The following is a 23,070-nucleotide window of genomic DNA, read 5'->3' as shown; positions in this document are numbered from 1 at the left end:
ATTTCCCATGATTTTTGGGAGATAAAATATGTTTTCATTGAAATGGCTCAATAATCATAAATTTTTCTAGAAAAAATTAGAAGTAATTTATTGGTATAGAAAAGATCATGGTGATAGGATTATGATATAAAAATTATATTTTAGTTAGGTAATATTAGATAAAGAGTATTTTAGTTAAGTCCAATTAATTATTGATCGAACAAAGCTCTAATACTAATATTAAATTTTTTAGTTATTTAACAAAGGAGAATTAATAGTTAAAAATTATATGATTTTAGTGGAGAAATTGAGCTGATAATAAAATAAGAAATAGTTTATTAACTAAAAAAACATTATTTATTGAAGGGAATTACAATGAAAGTTGACGAATGGACTGATTTTGTCTACACTAAATTGACGGCCCCTAATGCCTATTTATAAGGTTCTTTAACCGACTCATTAGAGTCGTTTGATGCAAATTTTTAATATTTATTATTTTTTATAATTTATTTACTAAAATAATACTCTAATTTCATAATTTTCTAGAATTGTGGATAATTTTCTAGTATGCTCCACGATAATAAACTTAGTCTAGATTAATCCTCCATATTTATTAATTTAAAATTATTAGTCTAAATTTATTTATTTATCTAAATTTTCTAGATTGAATTTTAACAATGGTTCTAACTCGTATAACATGCAGGGGTGTGCATCGGTCGGTTCGGTTCGGTATCGAATCGAATCGGCTAAAATCGATTTAATCGAATTTATTTAAATTGCAGACCGAACCGAACCGAATAAGATAGAAAACCGAATCGAACCGAATCAAATTAGTTCGATTTAGTTCGGTTCGAAATCGGTTTTTAAGCTTTTCTCTAATTAAACTACAAAAATAATTATAATTTACCACAGTGTAAGCGTAGATGCGAGCCGCGATGGTAAGCGGAGATGCGAGCCGCGATGGTAAGCGGAGATGCGAGCCGCGATGGTAAGCGGAGATGCGAGCCGCGAGCGACGGCCGTCAGGGAGAAATGCGAGCCGCGAGCGATGGCCGTCAGGGAGAGATGCGAGCCATGAGCGATGGTCGTCAGGGAGAGATGCGAGCCATGAGCGACGGCCATGAGAGAGAGACTCGAGCCGCGAGCCCGAGCCGCGAGGGATGGAAAGAAGACTAGAGGACTGAGGACAACCAAGTTGCTGACGGTGCGGAGAGCCGACGAACTGGAGAGCGACGGGCGACGATTGCGTGGAGAGTGACGGTCGACGATTGCGTGGAGAGCGACGGCCGACGCCAACGATTGTGTGGAGAGAGAGACTAGAGAGCGACACTGAGGTGAGGATGAGTTGGAGTTGCTAAGTCGCGCATCTGCAACGTAGTGAAGAGCGACGACCCGAGTTAGCCGGGATGGTTAATCAATCGATGCCGGAAGGAGAGTAGAGGTGGATCGGCCGGAAGTGGTGGAGCTCAGTGCTCAGAGAAGAGGCACAGACATTGTGTGTGAACTGTGATATGAGGCGGCGTGAAATGGAGACGCTGTGAACATGACTTTTAGATTTAGGGCAAATAAGGGTACATTTCAAAACGACGTAGTTTAAGTGATTTCGGTTCGATTCGGTTTAATCGAAATTTTTGAATCTAAAACCGAACCGAACCGAAATTACCGATTTTTTAAAAAATTAAAACCGAACCGAATAAAAAATAAAACCGAACCAAAATTTTAAAATTAATCGTTTCGGTCGGTTATTTCGATTTAAACCGAATTTTGCAGCACGGTTTTCGATTCTCAATGTCACATAATCTCTTTTGTTTTTTTATTAAATCATTTTTCATCTGGCTTCATACCTTTGTAGCCTAGGGTTGGATTTCTTAGACTTTAGATTTTATTATTTGAGTGTTGGAAATTAAGCTAATTATTTATTAATTTTATTGCGTTTACAACTATACAATACATGATCATGTATGTAAAAAAAAAACTTATCAATTTTTATATTTGTACCTAGAATTTTTACAAACAATATATGCTAAAATTTTAAAAAATAAATACATGCTAAAATATTATTTTTAATAACTAAAATTCAGTTTGTTTTAAATATTTTATAAAATAATATTGATAAACACTTTAAAACACTCGGCAATCTATTAACAAAAAATATTTTTATAATTAACAAGAAAATATTTTCTTAATTAAAGAAAAATTAATAAATTTTAAAAAAATCACTTTTTTAATTTAAAAGATAAAGTTATTATCTAGATTTTAAAAATTGTATTAAAATTACTATATATAATCTATTTTTATTATTTGTAATAATTTATTATTAAAAAAAATTTATTCAAAATATTTCACATATAAATTATAAATATGCGTAAAGTTAACATTATTGAAAAATAAAACAGAAAAAATTTATTTATTTGTATTTTTTTAACAATATTATACGAGAAAAATCTCTTTTTATATATAAAGTATTTTTAATATCATACTTGCCCCGATTCTCGCGAGAGGAAGTAGGTTGATGGAAAAGAAGCATCCGTCAAGATCCAAGCCAAACTCTCTCATGCTCACAGGTGCATAATGATTTATTTCTGATAGATGGAGGGAGTTGAGATATGACACAGCAAGTAGGAATATTTGAAACTTTATTTTTTATTATTATTAGTTTACAAAATCGAACTTCACATACAAAATTATTTATACCATCCATATTATTAAAGCCACATTTAATTTCGGAAGGCAAATCAACCTTGCAGTGTGAGCAAATCAACCTTGCATGAGCTAGTGGCACCACCAACGCCGCAACTCAAGTGATGGTGACTACGGCAATATGATAGGTTCAATATTCCAAATATCCTTGGCATATTCATGGATCGTCCTGTCGCTGCTGAACTTGTACGAACCTGCTGTATTCATTATTGACATCTTGGTCCATCTCTGCCACCAGTTACAGATGTTACCAAATGTGACAGATTTTTTATCCAATTATTTAAATGAAAATAAAACTGAGATGGACAAGTATGCCACATCAAATAAATGCAACTCACCCTTTGGTCTTGATATGCCTCGTCAACTTTCTCTTGGCATTCTACATAGCTGGGGAAATCCTTGCCAACGAGGAAATAATCAGCACGTCCAAATCCTTCATTTCCTTCTAATGATCCCAACAGTTCATCGTAGTTGCATGAGCCAAAAACACCAGTTCTAACAAAATCTTTCACTTCTTCGAATCGTGGATCCGGAACAAACTATATAAGAGGTTAGCATGATTGAAATGTTAAGCATCTTATTATTTATTTTAGCATTCACTTTATACATTGAAGAGTAGAATAAGATCATTGTGATAGTGTTTTTTCTGTTAGATTAATGACAGAAATTTAGTCAAGAAATCATTTCAAGCCAAAAATTAATTGGTTCATTCAGCATACCTTCCCCATAGCTCTTTCTTCCCTCAGCCCTGCGATTTCATGAGCTTCAGCACCAAAGAGGAAAAAATTGTCTTCTCCAACCTCCTGTCGTATTTCAACATTCGCCCCATCTAAGGTTCCAATCAGGATGCAACCATTCATAGCAAACTTCATGTTGCTCGTTCCACTGGCTTCCATCCCAGCAGTACTACAAGAAAAGGAAAATATAGTGCTCACCCTTAACTATCATCACAAAGCTATTTTCAGGCTTAGTTCTAAATATAAGTCAAATGCATCAAGTCGGCAGGAAACCCATATGGAATAAAATTGAATTACCTGATATGCTGTGAAAGCTCACTTGCAGGAATAAGCAATTCAGCAACACTGACGTTGTAATCCGGGACAAACACAACCTAAAGTTTAATAAGGAAAAGCAAATAGAATACTCCTGTTTAGAGATAGAATGAAACTTATTGCAAGTGATTTATTTGAAGTACATCTAAAATTAAAGAGCACAAACCTTTGAATTTTAAGGTTTTACAAACCAAGATTAACTCAGATGAAAAAATAACAGAAAAAACTATATATATTTAGCACAAATATTCATGATTTGCAATCAATATTAAGTGTTAAAGCTATACCTTAAGTAAATCACCTATTTCAGGGTCATGATTAACTGTAGCCCCCACATCCGTGATAAATTTCACAATCCTTTTGGCTTGCACATAAGTGGCAAATGCCTTTCCACCAAATATACAAACTCTAGGAACATACTTAGCCTTCCTTTCAACAGCACTCATTTCTTTCATCTTCTTGTAACGATACACAATTCCAAGAATATTCAGCAGTTGTCGCTTATATTCATGAATACGCTTCACCTGTACACAATAACTTGATCAACTGTTTAGGGAATACCAATTCGAACTAAGAACAAGGAATGAAAGAAACAAAACTCTTCCCTCCCGTCCCAATTATTGTCTAATCCTTCCATAAATTCTCATAAATTTTCCACTTTCTGAAGTGGGTAAAGAACTCAACTTAATTAACTTTGCTTCTCATCTGAAGTTTCTATGTATTTTCATCTGTTTGCTAAAATATATAATACTTTACAAACTTGCATTAACAGGAGTACGAAGACTTCAAAAACAATAAATGTACCTGGATATCAAACATTGCATCAGGGCTGACAGAATACCCTGTTTTTTCTTTGAGCAATGACGCAACCTTCATCTTATTGCTTTTCTTTGCTGCCCTCCACTGGGTTTGGAAATCCTCATTATCTGCAAACTACATGTACAAATTGCACAACTTTGATTATGACATGCAGTGATATTGTAATCAAACAAATCTAATAAATATTTACATTAATTATCCAACAAACGGTCAGCTACTTTAGGAACCAGACTTTTCCAGAGTGGTCCCACACAAACAAACATATCAGCTTTTACTTTGTAAGCGATATCTAGCGACTGAGAAGATGGGAATTATTTGTTAGCCATTAGTTCTAAACAGAACTTCAAATCTATAGAATGTAGGGACATAAAATTTTCTAAAGAAACTCAGTTTCCCCACTTCAGTGGCCAAAATTGAACTTATGTACTTCCAGGTAGGGCTGTAATCGAACCGAGCCGAGCCGAGTTTTGATAAACTCAGGCTCGATTAGAAAATAAATTTAAAAGCTCGAGCTCCATTTATAAGCTCGAGCTCAATTCATAAAATAAATATTAAACTCGAGCTCGGTTCGAACTCGATTCGTAATAAACTCGTTTATCACGTTACCGAGTCAACTCAAACTCCATTCAAAAATCTCGAATTTGAGCTCATTTAGACTCGAATTTGAGCTTGATTATATTATAAACAATCACAATATAATTTAAATTTATTTAAATTATAAACAAATTTAAATTTTAAGGTTATTAAGAGACTTCTAAATTAAATTTTTTTATTTAATTGAAATCTCTCGAACCCAAAACTAATGAAAAAGAATGTAGAAGGGTTATCCTTTTGATGTGGGATTAGTGTTAGCAAACAAGCTTGTTCGCGAGCCAGCTCATGAGCTTGTTCACAAGCCTATTCATGAGTGAGCTCGCGAGGCTAAACGAGCCGAATACTACTAAGCTCTAACTCGGCTCGTTTATTAAACGAGCCTAAAAAGTGAGCTCGAGCTCGGCTCATTTAGAAAACGAGCCGAGCCCGATCGAGCTTTTATCGAGCCAAGTCTCGAATAGCTCACGAACAGTTTGGTTCGTTTACACCCCTACTTCCAGGACAGTCTAAGTCAGTACAACATGGCTACTTGAATCACTTTGACACTCCTAATTTTCGAAAGAAACTTAATCCCAAGAATCTATTAACGGATCCGCAAAGAATTCCTCTATTCTTCATTGAAACTCATCCATTTGCTACCTCAGCTCGAGATCAACATAGTATCAAGACATGGCCCATTAACCTAGAGCCATTTAGAATCCAACTCATGCCCATTGAAAATCCTCCATCTGCTCCGGATACTTGAGCCAACAGTATCAGGACAAGACCTAAATTTTTTATCCCAAAAGTGTCAATTGTCCCTAGAATATTAGACTTGACATTGCAACAAGGTATAAAAGAGTTCAATGTGAACTTTGAGACTAATTGTTGTGTGGGCTACCGACTGAAAGTATTTCAAAAATAAAAGATGTATATATGGTGGATTACCTTTCTTAGTTCAGCCAGCTTTTCAGTATTTAAAACCCATTCTTCAGATCCAGTCCACTCGGTAATAATTTTACTCAAATCTGGATTGCAGAAACGGATCCATCTTCTTGGAGTAACCCCATTTGTTTTATTTTGAAACTTGTTGGGCCACAACTGCCAGCACGGGAGCATAGGGGTAAGAGATATAAACATTTGCACAATAATTTGGAGAGGGACCTAAACCCCTTAGTTTCAATTAAGTCATTTAGAAAGCATTGTCCTGCAAGCAAATAAATCAAGATTACCTTATAAAATGAATTAAACACTTCATCCTTCACAATTTCACTATGTATCTCAGCAACTCCATTTACTGCATGACCACCTACAACACAGAGGTTAGCCATGCGGACCATCTTTGAAGGTGGTTCTGCCACCACCTCTTCCTTCTTCCGAGCGCCTGTGCTCTTGGGTTCACCTTTGCTTTCTGTTTCATCTCCACTATCAACTTCATCTTTTTCGTTAATCAGCTTGCCTGCCTCACCAGAATTTTCACTGACAGCTGCAGCGGAGCTTTCCTTGGGTTTAGCAATTAAATTGGCAAAGGTGGAAGGCAAATCTACATTTTCTAATATTCTCATCTCCTTCAGTTTTTTCTCCAAAAGGTCTGAATCTTCCCTCCCATACTCAGAAACAATTGTGTTTATCAGCTGCAAAACCGAATAACAGAAACTAGAATTAAGATGAGCATATCACCACATAAATAAGGTTTTGTTTAAAATATCCAGTATTACCTCTTCATCAATCATTTCTATGATCTCTACATGTCGAGGTAACAGTTTCTGCATAAGATCTAAACTCCATTTCTCCAAAGCTTCAGGTAAAACAGTATGGTTTGTGTATGCCGTAGTTCTGGTACATAATCAACAGAAAACGAGGTCATAAATTACAAGTTCTAAAATTTGAGAATTGCAAATAAAAAGGTTAGGAGAGTGAAGACCAACAAAGGCCAATTGCAAACAACGAATGCTAGATAAGGAACTAAGGGTAGATAAATAAATATTCACTTCCTGTTTTTCCCTTTTTTTTCAGATACTATGAAACACCGAAACACGAGCAAACAAAAGCAAAGGAACTGCTGAGATGAGATATTCAGAGGAAATTCACTGGCAAACAACACCAGAAAATTAAAAAGAAGAACAGAAGAAATAAAGAAATCCATAAACAAAATGTGACATGCCATTTGTTTCAAACTCCAAGTGATAGCTAGCTCATTTCGATTTATAGAAAAATACACTGTAATAAATCGAGGACAAGTGTTAAGTGAAGAGTCCATAATTATATTCCACTGACGTGAGAACCTAACAGCAAACTCACATCACAACCATCCAGCTCTTCATTATGTTCAAATTTTCCAAACATAATCATCTTATAGTGCTTAGATTACAAAACAAACAACATAATTATGATTGTTTTATTGATATAGCAAAACAAAACAAAACACATGCAGTTAAAACAAAGGGTACCTTTGAGTAATGTTCCAGGCCTCCTTCCAGCTTAAGCCTTTCAGGTCTATCAAAATCCTCATCAGCTCCGGAATGCAGAGAGTGGGATGAGTGTCATTCATCTGCACTGCAACTTTCTCAGGAAAGTCTTCCCATTTTATGTTTGAGCCAGATCTTCTCTCAAAACGCGCAATAATATCTTGGAGAGAAGCTGAACATAAGGTATATTGTTGTTTCAAACGTAGGGTCTTGCCCTCCAATGAGTTATCCCCAGGATAGAGAATGTAGCAAATCTAATTCAAGGGAAAGCATTGCAATGATTATCCTATAAATTCATATGCTTTTCTCCCAAAAAAGACCAAGCAGATGCAGATAAAAAAGCAGAACAAAAAGGAACATTTGATAAAAGCTACTACCTTGAAGTGCAGCAACATAAGTGTGTAATCAGAAGACATTTATATTCATAAGAAATTCAGACCTTTTCAGCATTTGCTAGGGCCTCATATGCCTTTGTGTGCTCCCCAGCATTGAAAGCAGACAAGTCCAAATCTTCTGCTGGAGCTTTAGTTGACCAAAGTCTCAGGTTAATAGTGCTTTTAGTTTTATAACCTGGTATTGGCAAATCATATGCCACAGCCATTATATCTTCTCCTCCGATCCAGTGTTTTTTTCCATCAGATCCACTAACAACCTTGCCGTAAAATTTTACAGGGTATGAAATGTCATTTCTCACAATTTCCCAGGGATTACCCATCTACAAGGAGAAAACATGATTAACCAGTAGGCATATTTAAAGGAATCATCTGAAGCAAAAGATAATGAGCAGAAAGCAACCTCAAGCCAATCTTCAGCAACCTCCTCTTGACCATCTTTTGTAATTCGCTGTTTAAACAAACCATACTTGTATCTTAATCCATAACCCCATGCAGGGTAATTTAATGTTGCCATGGAGTCCAAAAAGCAGGAGGCAAGTCGCCCAAGACCTCCATTTCCAAGTGCAGCATCCGGCTCCTGTTATCATTTGACCATTGAAATTAGCTAGTAAAAACCCCTGTAGAACCCTATAGGCACACACACACACTCTTTACTTAAAGAGAATCCTTTTTTCCCTGTAACCACTGGTCTATAACATATCAAAGTATGAAGGCTTTAAAGCAGATATTTAGTTATAGCAAGGAAAACTTGCCAAATCAAAATTATTTTGAACTATGAGCCTCAAACTGGAGCTCTATAGGGTTTATTCCATATCCCATCTACCTGCAAATTTCCTCACAGGCCACGAAGCCTACCATTTGAGCATCAACCCTCCTAAGTAATACATGTTATAGTAGCAAATTGTACCAACTTTGCCATGCAAAAGCCAACAACCACCCCCCCTCCCCCGGCCCAAATAGTAATAATCATAAATTACAGCTAATTTATACTGAAGAAAGCTGCTAAAGCAAACTCACATGACGAGCCACACTTTCCAAGTCGTGTCCTAGCTTGGTCAAAGCCTCCGCATATGCACCGGTCAGCTCTAAATTACCAATTGCATTCAAAAGTGCTCTACCCTGCAAGAAAATATCATGATAACTAACATAATCCTTTTCAGACAATGAATTATCAGTTGTTGGAACACAAGCAGAGGTCATGACAGACCTGCAAAAATTCCATTGACAGATAGTACGCTTGCTTCAAATTCAATCTATCATAGCACTCATAAGTCGCATTCCAGTTTATGATGAGAGCATCACGAACACTTTGTGCAGTTGCAACGAATGCCTTTGGAAGCTCAAATTTCTCTGGTGAAAATAATGGTGTGAATTCTGCATGGTATTTGATACTTGAGGCGATAGATGAAGCATCTGTAGACACCAAAATATTCAAGTGAGAATAAAAGATATCTATATTGCAATACTATTAAGGAAGCGTTAAGGAAAACACTTCCATTTTCCTCACTGTTGCATAACTAGGAGTAAGAATTAGATTTTTTTTCCTGTTCCTGAATTAGAGTAAGAAAAGCCCTCCACCTTGCATAAACACAACCCAGAATAGCTTAACTTTTGCGGCGCTACATTTCCAGCAACCAGTCATACATTATCGAGTCAGCATCAATAAAAAGGATGCGGACACAACAACCGTGTATGATTAGTAGCTTAAGATATGAAAAAGCCAGTTAGATCAGCTAGGACCCTCTATTTTCGAAATCAAACTGGAGAGCTCTCGCACCGTACAGCTAGTTTGATTGGAAAGAGATCGCTAGTTAAAGTCGTCAAATAGCATGAATTTTGACAATCTTGCATACTAATCCAACAGATGGTGGGTCCCGATCCTTTTTCAATACTAACAAGATAATTTAAGAGGTGGTCCTATCAACCGCCATTAAGCATCATTTTCGCAACATCTCCTACGCTAGAAGAGAAATGATGGATTCTTAAGTTATTGCTTTAGCATTTAAAACCAAATTTAAAGCACAACGAAAAGACTCGGAAAAACATTTAGACCGGAAGCTCTCGTCCGCACACTTTCATCCACGCGTACACGATCTCAAATCCATCATTAACCTTCCAAGCCACAACACACTAACACAAACAGAATCTAGAGAAGAACATTAAGCAAAACAGCGGATAATATAAACCAAAGAAGACAGCGCACCTTCGCCGGAGATCGGATTTTCGAGTTTCGTCTTCGGCTCGCTAGAAACATTCTTAACGGAAAACGACCTCGCAAGAGGGCGGGACCTCAATGTCCGAATCAATAACAGATTCGATCTCCACTTGCCACTGCTTCTGGAACCGAAATCGACGAATCTCGAAACAGAACTACAATGCGAAGTTGCAGAGAAATGTGAAGTCGTCGCCATTCTCTCTCTTTCTCTTTCTTTTTCAGACTCAGAGTGAGTAGTGAGCGGTGAGTGATGAGTGCGTTCAGAGTATATAAATAGCCAGTGGTGAAAGACGATCGTACAGATTCAAACGTTCAATCATAAAAAAAGGGAAAAAACTCCGTGATAATTTCACGGACTTACTTATTTTTAACTATCCAAAATTGAGGAGGTCCCACGTTGACAGAGTCTGGAATTTGATTATTTTTCGGATCTCACTTTTTGCCATCTCCTTTATCGACACCTCAGTTAGAAAATTGAAACAGTAAAATGACTTGTCATTTTTTAACTGGCTGGAAAAACTCGAATACAGAATGTTTGGGTGATGGTGTTTATATCTAAACATAACCGGTATGATATTTTGCTTCTGATGTGACACTCGAATGTGCATGCTATCGTCCATTTGTAGGAATTTTATTCGCATAAAGTACATGCATATAAAATTATTTGTTTAAATTTATTAAATGTTAGTTATATAGTTTAAATTTGACCGTTAAAATTATTCACTCAATTTTTTACATTAAATTTAATAATAATAATCTTTATATATATATATATATAATTTGAAACTTTGATCACAATTAAATTATGAACTAAACTAATTAATTATAAAAATAAATTTTAATAAGCTCCGATTTTCGAAGTACGAAGTACATAAAAATATTGAAATGTACATTGCACATATAAGAATAGTTATTTCTTTATCTATATACCTAATACTAATAGAATTTAAATATAAAATAAATTTATATACATCTTAAATATTTAAAGTATTACTTAAAAATTTGAAATAAAATCTTACAAAATAAATCTTAGAATTAAAAATATCAAAAGTTGAATTATTCTTTTGTATATATATTCAAAATAACAAATTCAATTGCCACGTGGCTTTTGTTCCCGCCATTTTCTCAATGCAGTTTGGCCAGGAGCGGAGAAAAGGAAACTGGAGGGGCGCTATTTTTAGTTACTTAGTTAGCAAAAGCAAGCGAGAAACACGTTTTTAAAAAATAGGAATTACATCTATGTTTAGTCTAATTTTATTTTAATTTTGTTTGGCTGAAATAATTCAATTAAATTTATAAAAATTGTGAAAGTTATTTTTATTTAATTTATATTTTTTATTTAATTATTAAAAATTTAATTATTTTTCTTCCCTTCACGACGGAAAAGTAAATTATTTATTCAAATTTAGTTAAATTACTTTTTAAAAAATAAATTTTTAAAAAATAATATATTTGAACCAAAGTATTTATTAATTTATTTAAACTTATTTATTCTAAACAACTTGTTAACAAAAAGAAATATTAGAGTTTTACTTGTAGGAAATAATTTATTTTAATTGAAATTTTTAAATAAAATGATTTGGTATATATTAAGTGATTTAAACATTTTTTTTCATTCAAAAATAATAAAGTAAAGGGGCAATTTATGAACATTGATATTAACTGATGGTCGATGGACTATTTTGCATACACTTTTTAGAGAAAAAAAATAAGTGATCACAATGAAAATTAACTTCATATATATTATGAGAGAGATGAAAGAACTAAAGAAACATTAATAAGGAATATTTTGATTTTTAATTTGAAATAAATACGGTAACTTTAGTTACTTTTGTAAAGCAATTATCAATGACTACTCAAAAATCGAAGCTATAAACTTTCAAATAATATGAATGAATAAGAAGTGAGGCTATTTAAGTTTTAAAATGTTTAAATTTAATTTGTTAAAATTTTTTTGAGCTCAAATTAAATTTAAATTTTATTTGTTTTGAATTCAAGCTGGACTTAAATTTTATGTATTTCATATTCAAATCGAGTATTAATAAATTTAAATTTGTCTTATTTTTTTTTTAAATAACAAGAAAATTTCATTAATTCAAAGAGAACAAATAAACAATATGAGGAGGAGGGATATCAATCCAAACTCCTTGACCTGACTCAGAATGAGCCGATATTGCTAGAACATGAGCGACATCATTCGCAGATCTATGAACAAAAACACACTTTGCTTCCTCATAACTAGATAGAAGCAGTTTACAATCTTAAACCAAAAGGCCAAAAGACGATAAATCATCTAACAAAACACAATTAATTGACATCACAAGTACCTGAGCATCCAATTCAAAAAGAACTCGATCTCATCCACACTCTTTAATCCAGCTCAATACTTCCCGAAATGCTATAGTTTCAGCACACTTTGCATCCATCTGTCTTGTTTAGTAAATGAGTTTAAACAAATTAAATTTTTATTCAATTTAGTCTCAAATAATTTAAAAAGTTCAATTTATTTATATATATGATTTTTAGTTTAAAATTAATATTTTTCAAATTAAATAATTTCAGTTAAATAAACATATATATAAATTAGATTATAAAAAAGTAAGATTTTAAATTTTAACAATTCAAATATTTATAATTTTTAAAAACATAATTAAAATAATTAAAATATGTACAAGTGAACTTTGAAAAAATTAAATTTGAATCATAATAGTATATATAGGATTTGAATTTATTTATTTTATAATATTATTCTCAATCAGTTTAACAAAATTGTTTCCAAATCTAATTATAAATTCAAAAACAAATCATTTAAATGAGCTGTGAACCTTATTTAATAAATAAATTTAAAATTTAAATTTAAATTTGACTTATTTAAAAATTGAATTGAAACTGATCAAACTTTTATCGAGTTGAGTATAATCGAATTCATAAACAGTTTAATTTATTTACATTCCAATAAATTAATTAGGTACTTCATCAAATATTACCCTTAAATTTTTAATTTTTTTCATCAAAAATATTTAATTTTTTTTCTTTTAGTGTTAATATTTTTCATCAAAAATATTACCCTTAAACAAATTAAATTTTTATTCAATTTAGTCTCGAATAGTTTAAAAACAGTTCAATTTATTTATATATATTATTTTTAGTTTAAAACTAATATTTTTCAAATTAAATAATTTCAGTTAAATAAATATATATACAAATTAGATTATAAAAAAGTAAGATCTTAAATCTCAAAGATTCAAATATTTATAATTTTTAAAAACATAATTAAAATATGTACGAGTCAACTTTGAAAAAATTAAATTCGAGTCATAATAGTATATATAGGATTTGAATTTATTTATTTTATGATATTATTCTCAGTCAGTTTAATAAAATTATTTACAAATCTAATTATAAATTTAAAAACAAATCGTTTTAATGAGCAAATACTGTAAAATTAATTTACCTTATTTAATAAATAAATTTAAAATTTAAATTTAAATTTAACTTATTTAAAAATTAAATTGAAACTGATCAAATTTTTATTGAGTTGAGTCTAATCGAATTAATAAACAGTTTAATTTATTTATATTTCAATAAATTAATTAGGTACTTCATCAATATTACCCTTAAATTTTTAATTTTTTTCATCAAAAATATTTATTTTTTTCTTTTAATGTTAATAACTAAATAAATAAAAAGATGAAATTATTTCATGAAATTAAAGTTTAAGATGCTTCAATGAGTTCGAGACAACGTATTAATAATCGCACTACCCAATAACATTTTTATATTTCATTTTTTCTTCAACAATATGAATAAAATTGAAATGGAGATGGAGATTATTAAAATTGCTCGCAAACTAAATTCAAATCAGGATCATCCTAAATTGGGCCAATGAAATCCGGTTCAGGGCCTAGAGGACCTCGGCTGAGAACCACTTGTTCCATGGGCCTAGATGGCATGCAGACCTAAGCACACCGTGTACATAAATGACCAGATGACAAGTCAAGTCATGTCAGCATACGTGGATTAGCAGCAAAACGGCAGGTCGTTCTGATCCTACTCCGGATTTGTGCTGATCCAATCGCATGAAGCCAAAAATTTATTCTGCCACTTTCTTTCTTCCCTCGCAAAACCCTCGGTCACTCTGTTCTCCGCTTCCGCATCCTTCACTAGCAAACAATGGCTTTTCACTGCCAAAATCCTTCCATCACCGCCACTTCAACTTGCTGCTGCAGCTGTCATTACAACCATTGCTTTATCCAATCTCACCGCGCTTCTGCACCACTGCAACAGCAATTATCAGTTGATCCAATTCTCCAAGCTCTTGGACTTCTCCTTCAGCAGCAGCAGCAGCAGCAACCCAAAAATGTAAGTCAAATTATTAAAAAATAAAAAAGATAAATTTGTTTTATTGTTCTGCCCTGGTTGGGCTTTTAATGCAAAGTCTTGAATGATAAAAACAAAAAAACAAAACAAAATTATCCGCGATCTTTTTTTTTTCACATCTAAATTATTTTTATGTAATATTTGCCCATATTCGTTACAGCCCATTGCCAATCCCAAGTGGAAGTAAGTGGATGGAAATTAAGACTCTGTCAAGATCCAAGCATGCCTCTCTCATGCCCACAAGTTCGTAATTGTTTAATTTCTGATATTGCTGTTGAGCTGTTACACAGCAAAGGAATATTTAGAACATTTATTTATAGAAAATTAACTATTTATTATGTCATGATAAAATTCCGTAGTAGTTTTAAAACGTTTTAAAACGTTTTAAAACATTTATTAATTAATTCTTTTATTAATTTTAATCATTAAATTTTTTACTATTTAGAAGTAAGCCATGGAAATGAAGACTCTGTCAAGATCCAAGCACACCTCTCTCATGCATAATGGTTTGTTTCATACAGATTGAGGGAGTTGAGATATATTAAACAAAAAGTAAGAAAATTTGAAACTTTATTTATTATGATTAATTTTTTTTCTTACAAAGTCGAGCTTTACATTCAAAATTATTTAGACCATCGATATTATTAAAGCCACATTTAATTCCGGAAGGCAAATCAACCTGGCTGAATGTGAGCAAATCAATCATGCATGAGCTAGTGGCACCACCAACGCCGCAATTCAAGTGATGGTGACTACGGCAATAAGATAGGTTTAATATTCCAAATATCCTTGGCATATTCATGGATCGTCCTGTCGCTGCTGAACTTGTACGAACCTGCTGTATTCATAATTGACATATTGGTCCATCTCTGCCACCAGTTACAGATGTTACTCAATATGACATAGATTTTTTATCCAATTATTTAAATAAAAATAAAAACTGAGATGAACAAGTAAGCCACGTCAAATTAATATAACTCACCCTTTGGTCTTGATATGCCTCGTCAACTTTCTCTTGGCATTCTACATAGCTGGGGAAATCCTTGCCAACGAGGAAATAATCAGCACGTCCAAATCCTTCATTTCCTTCTAATGATCCCAATAGTTCATCGTAGTTGCATGAGCCAAAAACACCAGTTCTAATAAAATCTTTTACTTCTTCGAATCGTGGGTCCGGAACAAACTGTATAAGAGATTAGCATGATTGAAATGATAAGCATTTTGTCATCTATTTTAGCATTCACTTTGTACATCGAAAACTCTTGAATAAGATCATTATGATAGTGTTTTTTTTGTTAATGACAGAAATTTAGTCAAGAATAATTTCAAGCCAAAAATTAACTGGTTCATTCAGCATACCTTCCCCATAGCTCTTTCTTTCCTCAGCCCAGCGATTTCATGAGCTTTAGCACCAAAGAGGAAAAAATTGTCTTCTCCAACCTCCTGTCTTATTTCAACATTGGCCCCATCTAAGGTCCCAATCAGGATGCAACCATTCATAGCAAACTTCATGTTGCTCGTTCCACTGGCTTCCATCCCAGCAGTACTACAAGAAAAGGAAAAATAGTGCTCATTATCACAAAGCTATTTTCAGGCATAGTTCTAAATATAAGTCGGCAGGAAACCATGTGGAATAAAATTGAATTACCTGATATGCTGTGAAAGCTCGCTTGCAGGAATAAGCAATTCAGCAACACTGACATTGTAATCCGGGACAAACACAACCTAAATTTTAATAAGGAAAAGCAAATATAGCATACTCCTCTTTAGTGATAGAATGAAACTTATTGCAAGCGATTGATTCGATGTACATCTAAAATTAAAGAAAACAAACATCGAATACCAAGATTAACTCAGATGAAATAATAACAGAAAAATCCATATATAATGAGTACAAACATTCATAATTAGCTATCAATATTAAGTGTTAAAGCTATACCTTGAGTAAATCACCTATTTCAGGGTCATGATTAACTGTAGCCCCGACATCCGTGATAAATTTCACAATCCTTTTGGCTTGCGCATAAGGAGCAAAGGCTTTTCCACCAAATATACAAACTCTAGGAACATACTTTGCTTTCCTTTCTACGGCACTCATTTCTTTCATCTTCTTGTAGCGATAAACAATTCCAAGAATATTCAGCAGTTGTCGCTTATATTCATGAATACGCTTCACCTGTACACAATAACTTCATCAACTGCTAAGGGAATGCCAATTCAAATGAAGAACAAGCAATCAAAGAAACAAAACACTCACCCCCACCCCCACCCCCACCCCCCCACCCCCAAATAATTTTGCTTCTCATCTGAAGTTTCTATGTATTTTCATCTGTTTGCTAAAGCATATGATACTTACAAACTTACATTCATAGGAGTATGAAGACTTCAATAAAATTACCTGGATATCAAACATTGCGTCAGGGCTGACTGAATAGCCTGTTTTTTCTTTGAGTAACGAAGCAACCTTCATCTTATTGCTTTTCTTAGCTGCCCTCCACTGGGTTTGGAAATCCTCATTATCTGCAAACTGTATGCACAGATTGCATAACTTTGATTATGACATGCAGTGACATTGTAATCAAGTCAATCTGGTAAATATTTAGATTAATTATCAAACAAAGTGACCTGCTAGTTTAAGAACCAGAATATTTTCCAGAACCCACACAAACAAATATATCACATTTTACTTTGAAAACGATACCTAGCCACTGAAAAGATGGAATTATTTGTGAGCTTATACTTCAAATCAGAACTTCAAATCCAGAATAGTCTATGTCAGTACAACATTTATAGTTAAATCATTTTGACGCTCCTAATTTTCTAAAGAAACTTAATCCTAAGAATCTATTAATGGATCAGCAAAGGTTCCGTTATTCTTCACTGAAACTCATCCATTTGCTACTTATGCTCAAGACCAACATATTATCAAGACATGGGCGATTAACCCATAGCCATTTAGAATCCAACCCACGCCCATTGAGACTCATCCATTTGCTACCTCTGTTCGAGACCAACACAGTATCAAGACATGACCTACATTTTTTATCCCAAAAGTGTCAATTGTCCCTAGAAGACTAGACTTGATATTGCAACAAGGTATAAAATGATGTCCCGTCTGAAAAACTTCAAAACTAGTCATAGAGTAGTCTACCTATTGAAAGAATTTCAAAAATAAAAGATGTATATATGGTGGATTACCTTTCTTAGTTCAGCCAGCTTTTCAGTATTTAGAACCCATTCTTCAGATCCGGTCCACTCAGTAATAATTTTACTCAAATCTTGATTGCAGAAACGGATCCATCTTCTTGGAGTAACCCCATTTGTTTTATTTTGAAACTTATTGGGCCACACCTGCTAGGACGGGAGCATAGGGATCAGACATATAAACATTTCCACTATTTTCACTTAGTCATTTAGAAAGCATTGTCCTGCAAGAAAATAAAGCAAGATTACCTCATAAAATGCATTAAACACTTCATCCTTCACTATTTCACTATGTATCTCAGCAACTCCATTTACTGCATGACCGCCTACAACACAGAGATTAGCCATGCGGACCAGCTTTGGTGGTGGTTCAGCCATCACCTCTTCCTTCTTCTGAGTGCCTTTGCTCTTGGGTTCACCTTTGCTTTGTGGTTCATCTCCACTATCCACTTCATCTTTTACGTTCAGCTTGCTTGCTTCACTGATAGCTGCAGCAGAGCTTTCCTTGGGTTTAAGGGTTAAACCGGCAAAGGATGAAGGCAAATCTACGTTTTCTAATATTCTCATCTCCTTCAGTTTTTTCTCTAAAATGTTGGGATCTGCCTTTCCATACTTACAAACAATGAACTTTACCAGCTGCAAAATCGAATGACGGAAACTAGAATTAAGATGAGCATATCGCCACAGAAACAGGGTTTTGTTTAGAATATCCAGTATTACCTCTTCATCAATCATTTCTATGATCTCTACATGCCGCGGTAACAGTTTCTGCATAAGATCTAAACTCCATTTCTCCAATGCTTCAGGAAGAACAGTATGGTTCGTGTATGCCGTAGTTCTGGTACATAATCAACAGCAAATGAGGTCATAACTTACAAGATACAAAATTTAAGATTTGCAAATAAAAAAGTTAGGAGAGTGAAGATCAACAAAGACCAAGTGCAAACAACCAATGCTAGACAAGGAACTAACGGTAGATAAATAAATATTCACTTCCTGTTTTTCCCTTTTGTTTTTCAGATACTATAAAACCCAAAAACACAAGCAAACAAAGCCAAAAGGAACAGCTGAGATTAGACATTCTGGGAAATTCACTGGCAAACAACACCAGAAAATTAAAAAGAACAGAAGAATTAAATAAATCCATAAACAAAAAGGTAACATGTCAGTTATTTCAAACTGCACGTATTAACTAGTTCATTCCGATTTATAGACAAGTAATTAAGTGAAAAGTCCACAATTATCATTCCACTGAAGTTGAGAACCTAACAGCACACGCACATCACAACAATCCGGCTCTTCATGTTCAAATTTTCCAAAGATAATCACCCTCGATCTTCAAGAGGTAAGTGTAGATCTTTGCTTTCCTAGTGTCTTTTGAAGTTTTTAGGCATCAAAACAATTGTCAATTGCATTAAGAAATAGAGAGATCCAATCCTAGCTACCCAAACGTATGGAGATAACGCTAGATCATACAATTTTCTTGGATTTTATCCCAAGTGTTCTCATGTAAGAATAACCCAAGTAATTACGGACTTAAATTATTCAAACTAACAAATAATTATTTTGCAATAAAAAATCAACGTAGATCTCAGTAGAATGGTTGTTTTATTGATATAGCAAAACGAATGCAGTAAAACAAAGGATACCTTTGAGTAATGTTCCAGGCCTCGTTCCAGCTTAAGCCTTTCACGTCTATCAAAATTCTCATCAGCTCTGGAATGCAGAGAGTGGGATGAGTGTCGTTCATCTGCACTGCAACTTTATCAGGAAATTCTTGCCATCTTATTTTTGATCCAGATCTTCTCTCAAAACGTGCAATGATATCTTGGAGAGAAGCTGAACATAGGGTATACTGTTGCTTCAAACGTAGGATCTTGCCCTCCAATGAGTCATCCCCAGGATAGAGAATATAGCAAATCTAATTTAAGGAAAGCATTGGAATGATTATTCTATAAATTGACATACTTTTTTACCCGCAAAGGCCAGGTAGATGCAGAAGCAGAACAAAAAGGAACGTTTGATAAAAGCTACTACGATGAAGTGCAGCAACATAAATGCGTAAAAAGAAGAAACACACAATTACAAGGTATTAAATTTCTGAAAAGTGGAAGCCATAAACTTAAAAGATTAACATGAATAGGAGAATGAAATATCTCCAGCAAGTAAGAACTGGACAATTAGAAAAAATGTGCACATATCAATTGATTTCTTTATGAGGGCATTAATATTAATAAGAAATTCAGACCTTTTCAGCGTTTGCTAGGGCCTCATATGCCTTAGTGTGCTCCCCAGCATTGAAAGCATACAAGTCCAAATCTTCTGCTGGAGCTTTAGTCGACCAAAGTCGCAGGTTAATAGTGCTTTTAGTTTTATAACCCGGTATTGGCAAATCATATGCCACAGCGATTATATCTTCTCCTCCGATCCAGTGTTTTTTTCCATCAGATCCACTAACAACATTGCCGTAAAATTTTACAGGGTATGAAATGTCATTTCTCACAATTTCCCAGGGATTACCCATCTACAAGGAGAAAACATGATTAACCAGGAGGCATATTTAAAGGAATCATCTGAAGCAAAAGATAATGAGCAGAAAGGAACCTCAAGCCAATCTTCAGCAACCTCCTCTTGACCATCTTTTGTAATTCGCTGTTTAAACAAGCCATACTTGTATCTTAATCCATATCCCCATGCAGGGTAATTTAATGTTGCCATGGAGTCCAAAAAGCAGGAGGCAAGTCGCCCAAGACCTCCATTTCCAAGTGCAGCATCAGGCTCCTGTTATCATTTGACGAATGAAATTAGCCAGTAAAAACACCTGTAGAGCCTTAAAGAGAATCCTTTTCTTTCCTGTAACCACTGGCCTATACCAGATCAAATTATGAGGGCTTTTAAAGCAGATATTAGTTATAGCAAGGAAAACTTGCCAAATCAAAATTAATTTAGAACTATGAGCCCCAAACTAGGTCTGGAGCTCTATAGGGTTTATTCTATATCCCATCTACCTGCAACTTTTAAAGCAGATATTTAGTTATAGCAAGGAAAACTTGCCAAATCAAAATTAATTTATAACTATGAGCCACAAACTGGAGCTCTATAGGGTTTATTCTATATCCCATCTACCTGCAACTTTCCTCACATGCTACGAAGCCTACCATTTGAGCATCAACCCTCCAATGTCAATACGAGATATATTGACAAATTGTTCCAATTTTCAAACTTTGCCATTCAAAAGCAAACATCACCCCCCGCCCCCCCCAAAAAAATAATGATAATAATAATAATAAATTACAACTAATTTATACTGAAGAAAGCTGCTAGAAAACTTACACGACGAGCCACACTTTCCAAGTCTTGTCCTAGCTTGGTCAAAGCCTCCGCATATGCACCAGTCAGCTCTAAATTACCAATTGCATTCAAAAGTGCTCTACCCTGCAAGAAAATATCATGATGACTAACATAATCCTTTTCAGACTAGGAATCATCAGTTGCTGGAACACAAGCAGGAAGTCATGATAAACCTGCAAAAATTCCATTGACAGATAGTATGCCTGCTTCACATTCAATCTATCATAGCACTCATATGTCGCATTCCAATTTATGATGAGAGCATCACGAACACTTTGTGCAGTTGCAACGAATGCCTTTGGAACCTCAAATTTCTCAGGGGAAAATAATGGGGTGAATTCTGCATGGTTTTTGATACTTGAGGCGATTGATGAAGCATCTGTAGAGGATACGCCAAAATATTCAAGTGAAAACGAAAGATATCTATATTGCAATACTATTAAAAAAACGTTAAGTAAAATACTTCCAATCTTTCGTGTGTCCTCACTATTGCAAAATTAGGAGTAAGAGTTATACTTTTTTCCTGTTCCTTAATTAGAAATTTCGAACTACTTGTGTTATTAATTTAGAAGAAGAAAAGCCCTCTACCCTGCATAAACACAACCCAAATAGCTTAATTTTTGCTGTGCTACATTTCCAGCAACCGCTCATACATTATGGAGTCAGCATCAATAAAAGGATCCGGACACAACACCCGTGCATGATTTAGTAGCTTAACATATGAAGAAGCCAGTTTGATCAGTTAGCATTGTCTATTTACTAAATCAAGTTTGATTGGAAAGATGTGGCTAGTTAAAATCGTCAAATAGCATGAATTTGACAATCTTGCATACTAAATCCAACAGATGGTGGGTCCCAATCCTTTTTCAACACTAACAAGATAATGTAAGAGGTGGTCCTATCAACAACGCCAGTAAGCGTCATTTTCTCAACATCTCCGACGCTGGAAGAGAAATGATGGATGCTTAAGTTATTGCTTTCGCATGTAAACACCAAAATTTCAAGCACAAAGAAAAGGCTCAAAAAGACATTCAGACCGGAAGCTCTCATCCGCTCACTTTCATCCACACGTATACACCATCTCAAACTCATCACTAACGTTCAAACCCACAACACACTAACACAAACAGAATATAGAGAATAACATTAGGCAAAACAGCAGATAATATAAACCAAAGAAGACACCAAACCTCCGTCGGAGATCGGATTTTTGGGTTTCGTCTTCTGCTCGCCAGAAGCATTCTTAACCGAAAACGACCTCGTATGAGGCCGGGACCTCAAGGTCCGAATTAATAACAGATTCGGTCTCCACTTGCCACCACTTCTGGAACCGAAATCGACCAACTTCGAAACAGAATTACAATGCGAAGTCGCAGAGAAATGTGAAGTCGTTGTCGCCATTCTCTCTCTCTCAGAGTGAGTGATGAGTGATGAGTGATGAGTGATGAGTGATGAGTGATGAGTGATGAGTGATGAGTGATGAGTGATCAGAGTATATATATAGCGTGTGGGGAAAGACGGTTGCTCAGATTCAACGTTCAATCGTAAAAAAAGGAGCAAAAAATTTCGTAATCTCTCATGGACTTAGTTTTTACATATCCGAAATGGAGGAAGTCCCACGTTGACGGATTCTGCAATTTGAATATTATGCGGATGATCACTTCTTGTCATCTCTATTGTTAGCTAAACAATAGCAGGGAGTTGGGGGTAAATTTCACGGTAATTACTAAAAATGTATTTTTTTTTAATTTTATCACTTAATTTTAATTTCTACCTTACAATTTCTCAAACTTTAAATTAGATTTATTAAACTTACTCTTACTGTAATTGCAAGTTTCTAAATTAACATAATTAAAAAGAAATCTCTCCCTCCTCTTGTTTTTCTTCCATTTTTTTCTTTATCATTTTCTCTCTCTAAGTATCTCTCTTTCTATT

The 23,070-nt window shown here is 34.3% G+C and overlaps 2 protein-coding genes and 1 long non-coding RNA gene across 3 annotated transcripts; 1 reads left to right on the top strand and 2 right to left on the bottom strand.

The window, feature by feature from the left end:
* Positions 1–2,597: 2,597 nt before the first annotated feature.
* On the bottom strand, positions 2,598–10,458 carry LOC110605795 (alpha-1,4 glucan phosphorylase L isozyme, chloroplastic/amyloplastic). The gene is made up of 15 exons (XM_043953994.1): positions 10,189–10,458; positions 9,193–9,398; positions 9,003–9,104; positions 8,386–8,562; positions 8,030–8,305; positions 7,573–7,844; positions 6,841–6,958; positions 6,355–6,756; positions 6,071–6,223; positions 4,535–4,663; positions 4,018–4,254; positions 3,713–3,789; positions 3,398–3,584; positions 3,017–3,217; positions 2,598–2,906 (listed from the first exon to the last, which is right to left on the bottom strand). Exons 1-15 carry the CDS (start codon positions 10,394–10,396, stop codon positions 2,790–2,792), a joined length of 2,862 nt encoding a protein of 953 aa, XP_043809929.1. The 5' UTR covers positions 10,397–10,458; the 3' UTR covers positions 2,598–2,789.
* A 3,627-nt stretch (positions 10,459–14,085) lies between these two features.
* On the top strand, positions 14,086–14,980 carry LOC122723112. Its single transcript, XR_006349970.1, has 2 exons — positions 14,086–14,562; positions 14,741–14,980. It is a non-coding gene; the product is annotated as an uncharacterized LOC122723112 (long non-coding RNA).
* A 176-nt stretch (positions 14,981–15,156) lies between these two features.
* On the bottom strand, positions 15,157–22,792 carry LOC110605762 (alpha-1,4 glucan phosphorylase L isozyme, chloroplastic/amyloplastic). Its single transcript, XM_021744402.2, has 15 exons — positions 22,326–22,792; positions 21,309–21,514; positions 21,118–21,219; positions 20,389–20,565; positions 20,033–20,308; positions 19,434–19,705; positions 18,505–18,622; positions 18,034–18,420; positions 17,779–17,931; positions 16,979–17,107; positions 16,520–16,756; positions 16,229–16,305; positions 15,940–16,126; positions 15,563–15,763; positions 15,157–15,449 (listed from the first exon to the last, which is right to left on the bottom strand). The coding sequence occupies exons 1-15, from the start codon at positions 22,534–22,536 to the stop codon at positions 15,333–15,335; spliced, it is 2,850 nt and encodes a 949-aa protein (XP_021600094.2). The 5' UTR covers positions 22,537–22,792; the 3' UTR covers positions 15,157–15,332.
* Positions 22,793–23,070: the final 278 nt, after the last annotated feature.

Source organism: Manihot esculenta, chromosome 2, assembly GCF_001659605.2.
Source record: "Manihot esculenta cultivar AM560-2 chromosome 2, M.esculenta_v8, whole genome shotgun sequence".
NCBI lineage: Eukaryota > Viridiplantae > Streptophyta > Magnoliopsida > Malpighiales > Euphorbiaceae > Manihot > Manihot esculenta.
This window is presented reverse-complemented; position numbering and strand designations above follow the sequence as displayed.

What these genes read in the sequence shown, in the direction of transcription:
- LOC110605795 (XM_043953994.1), bottom strand. Translation starts at nt 10,396, where the DNA reads ATGGCGACGACTTCACATTTCTCTGCAACTTCGCATTGTAGTTCTGTT. An exon ending in TGGAAAGTGTGGCTCGTCAT is followed by an intron (nt 8,563 to 9,002) that starts GTGAGTTTGCTT and finishes AAATGATAACAG; the next exon opens with GAGCCGGATGCTGCACTTGG. An exon ending in AAATAGGTGATTTACTTAAG is followed by an intron (nt 3,790 to 4,017) that starts GTATAGCTTTAA and finishes ATTAAACTTTAG; the next exon opens with GTTGTGTTTGTCCCGGATTA.
- LOC110605762 (XM_021744402.2), bottom strand. Translation starts at nt 22,536, where the DNA reads ATGGCGACAACGACTTCACATTTCTCTGCGACTTCGCATTGTAATTCT. An exon ending in CCCTAGCAAACGCTGAAAAG is followed by an intron (nt 19,706 to 20,032) that starts GTCTGAATTTCT and finishes TCCTTAAATTAG; the next exon opens with ATTTGCTATATTCTCTATCC. An exon ending in ACGCAATGTTTGATATCCAG is followed by an intron (nt 16,757 to 16,978) that starts GTAATTTTATTG and finishes TATTGTGTACAG; the next exon opens with GTGAAGCGTATTCATGAATA.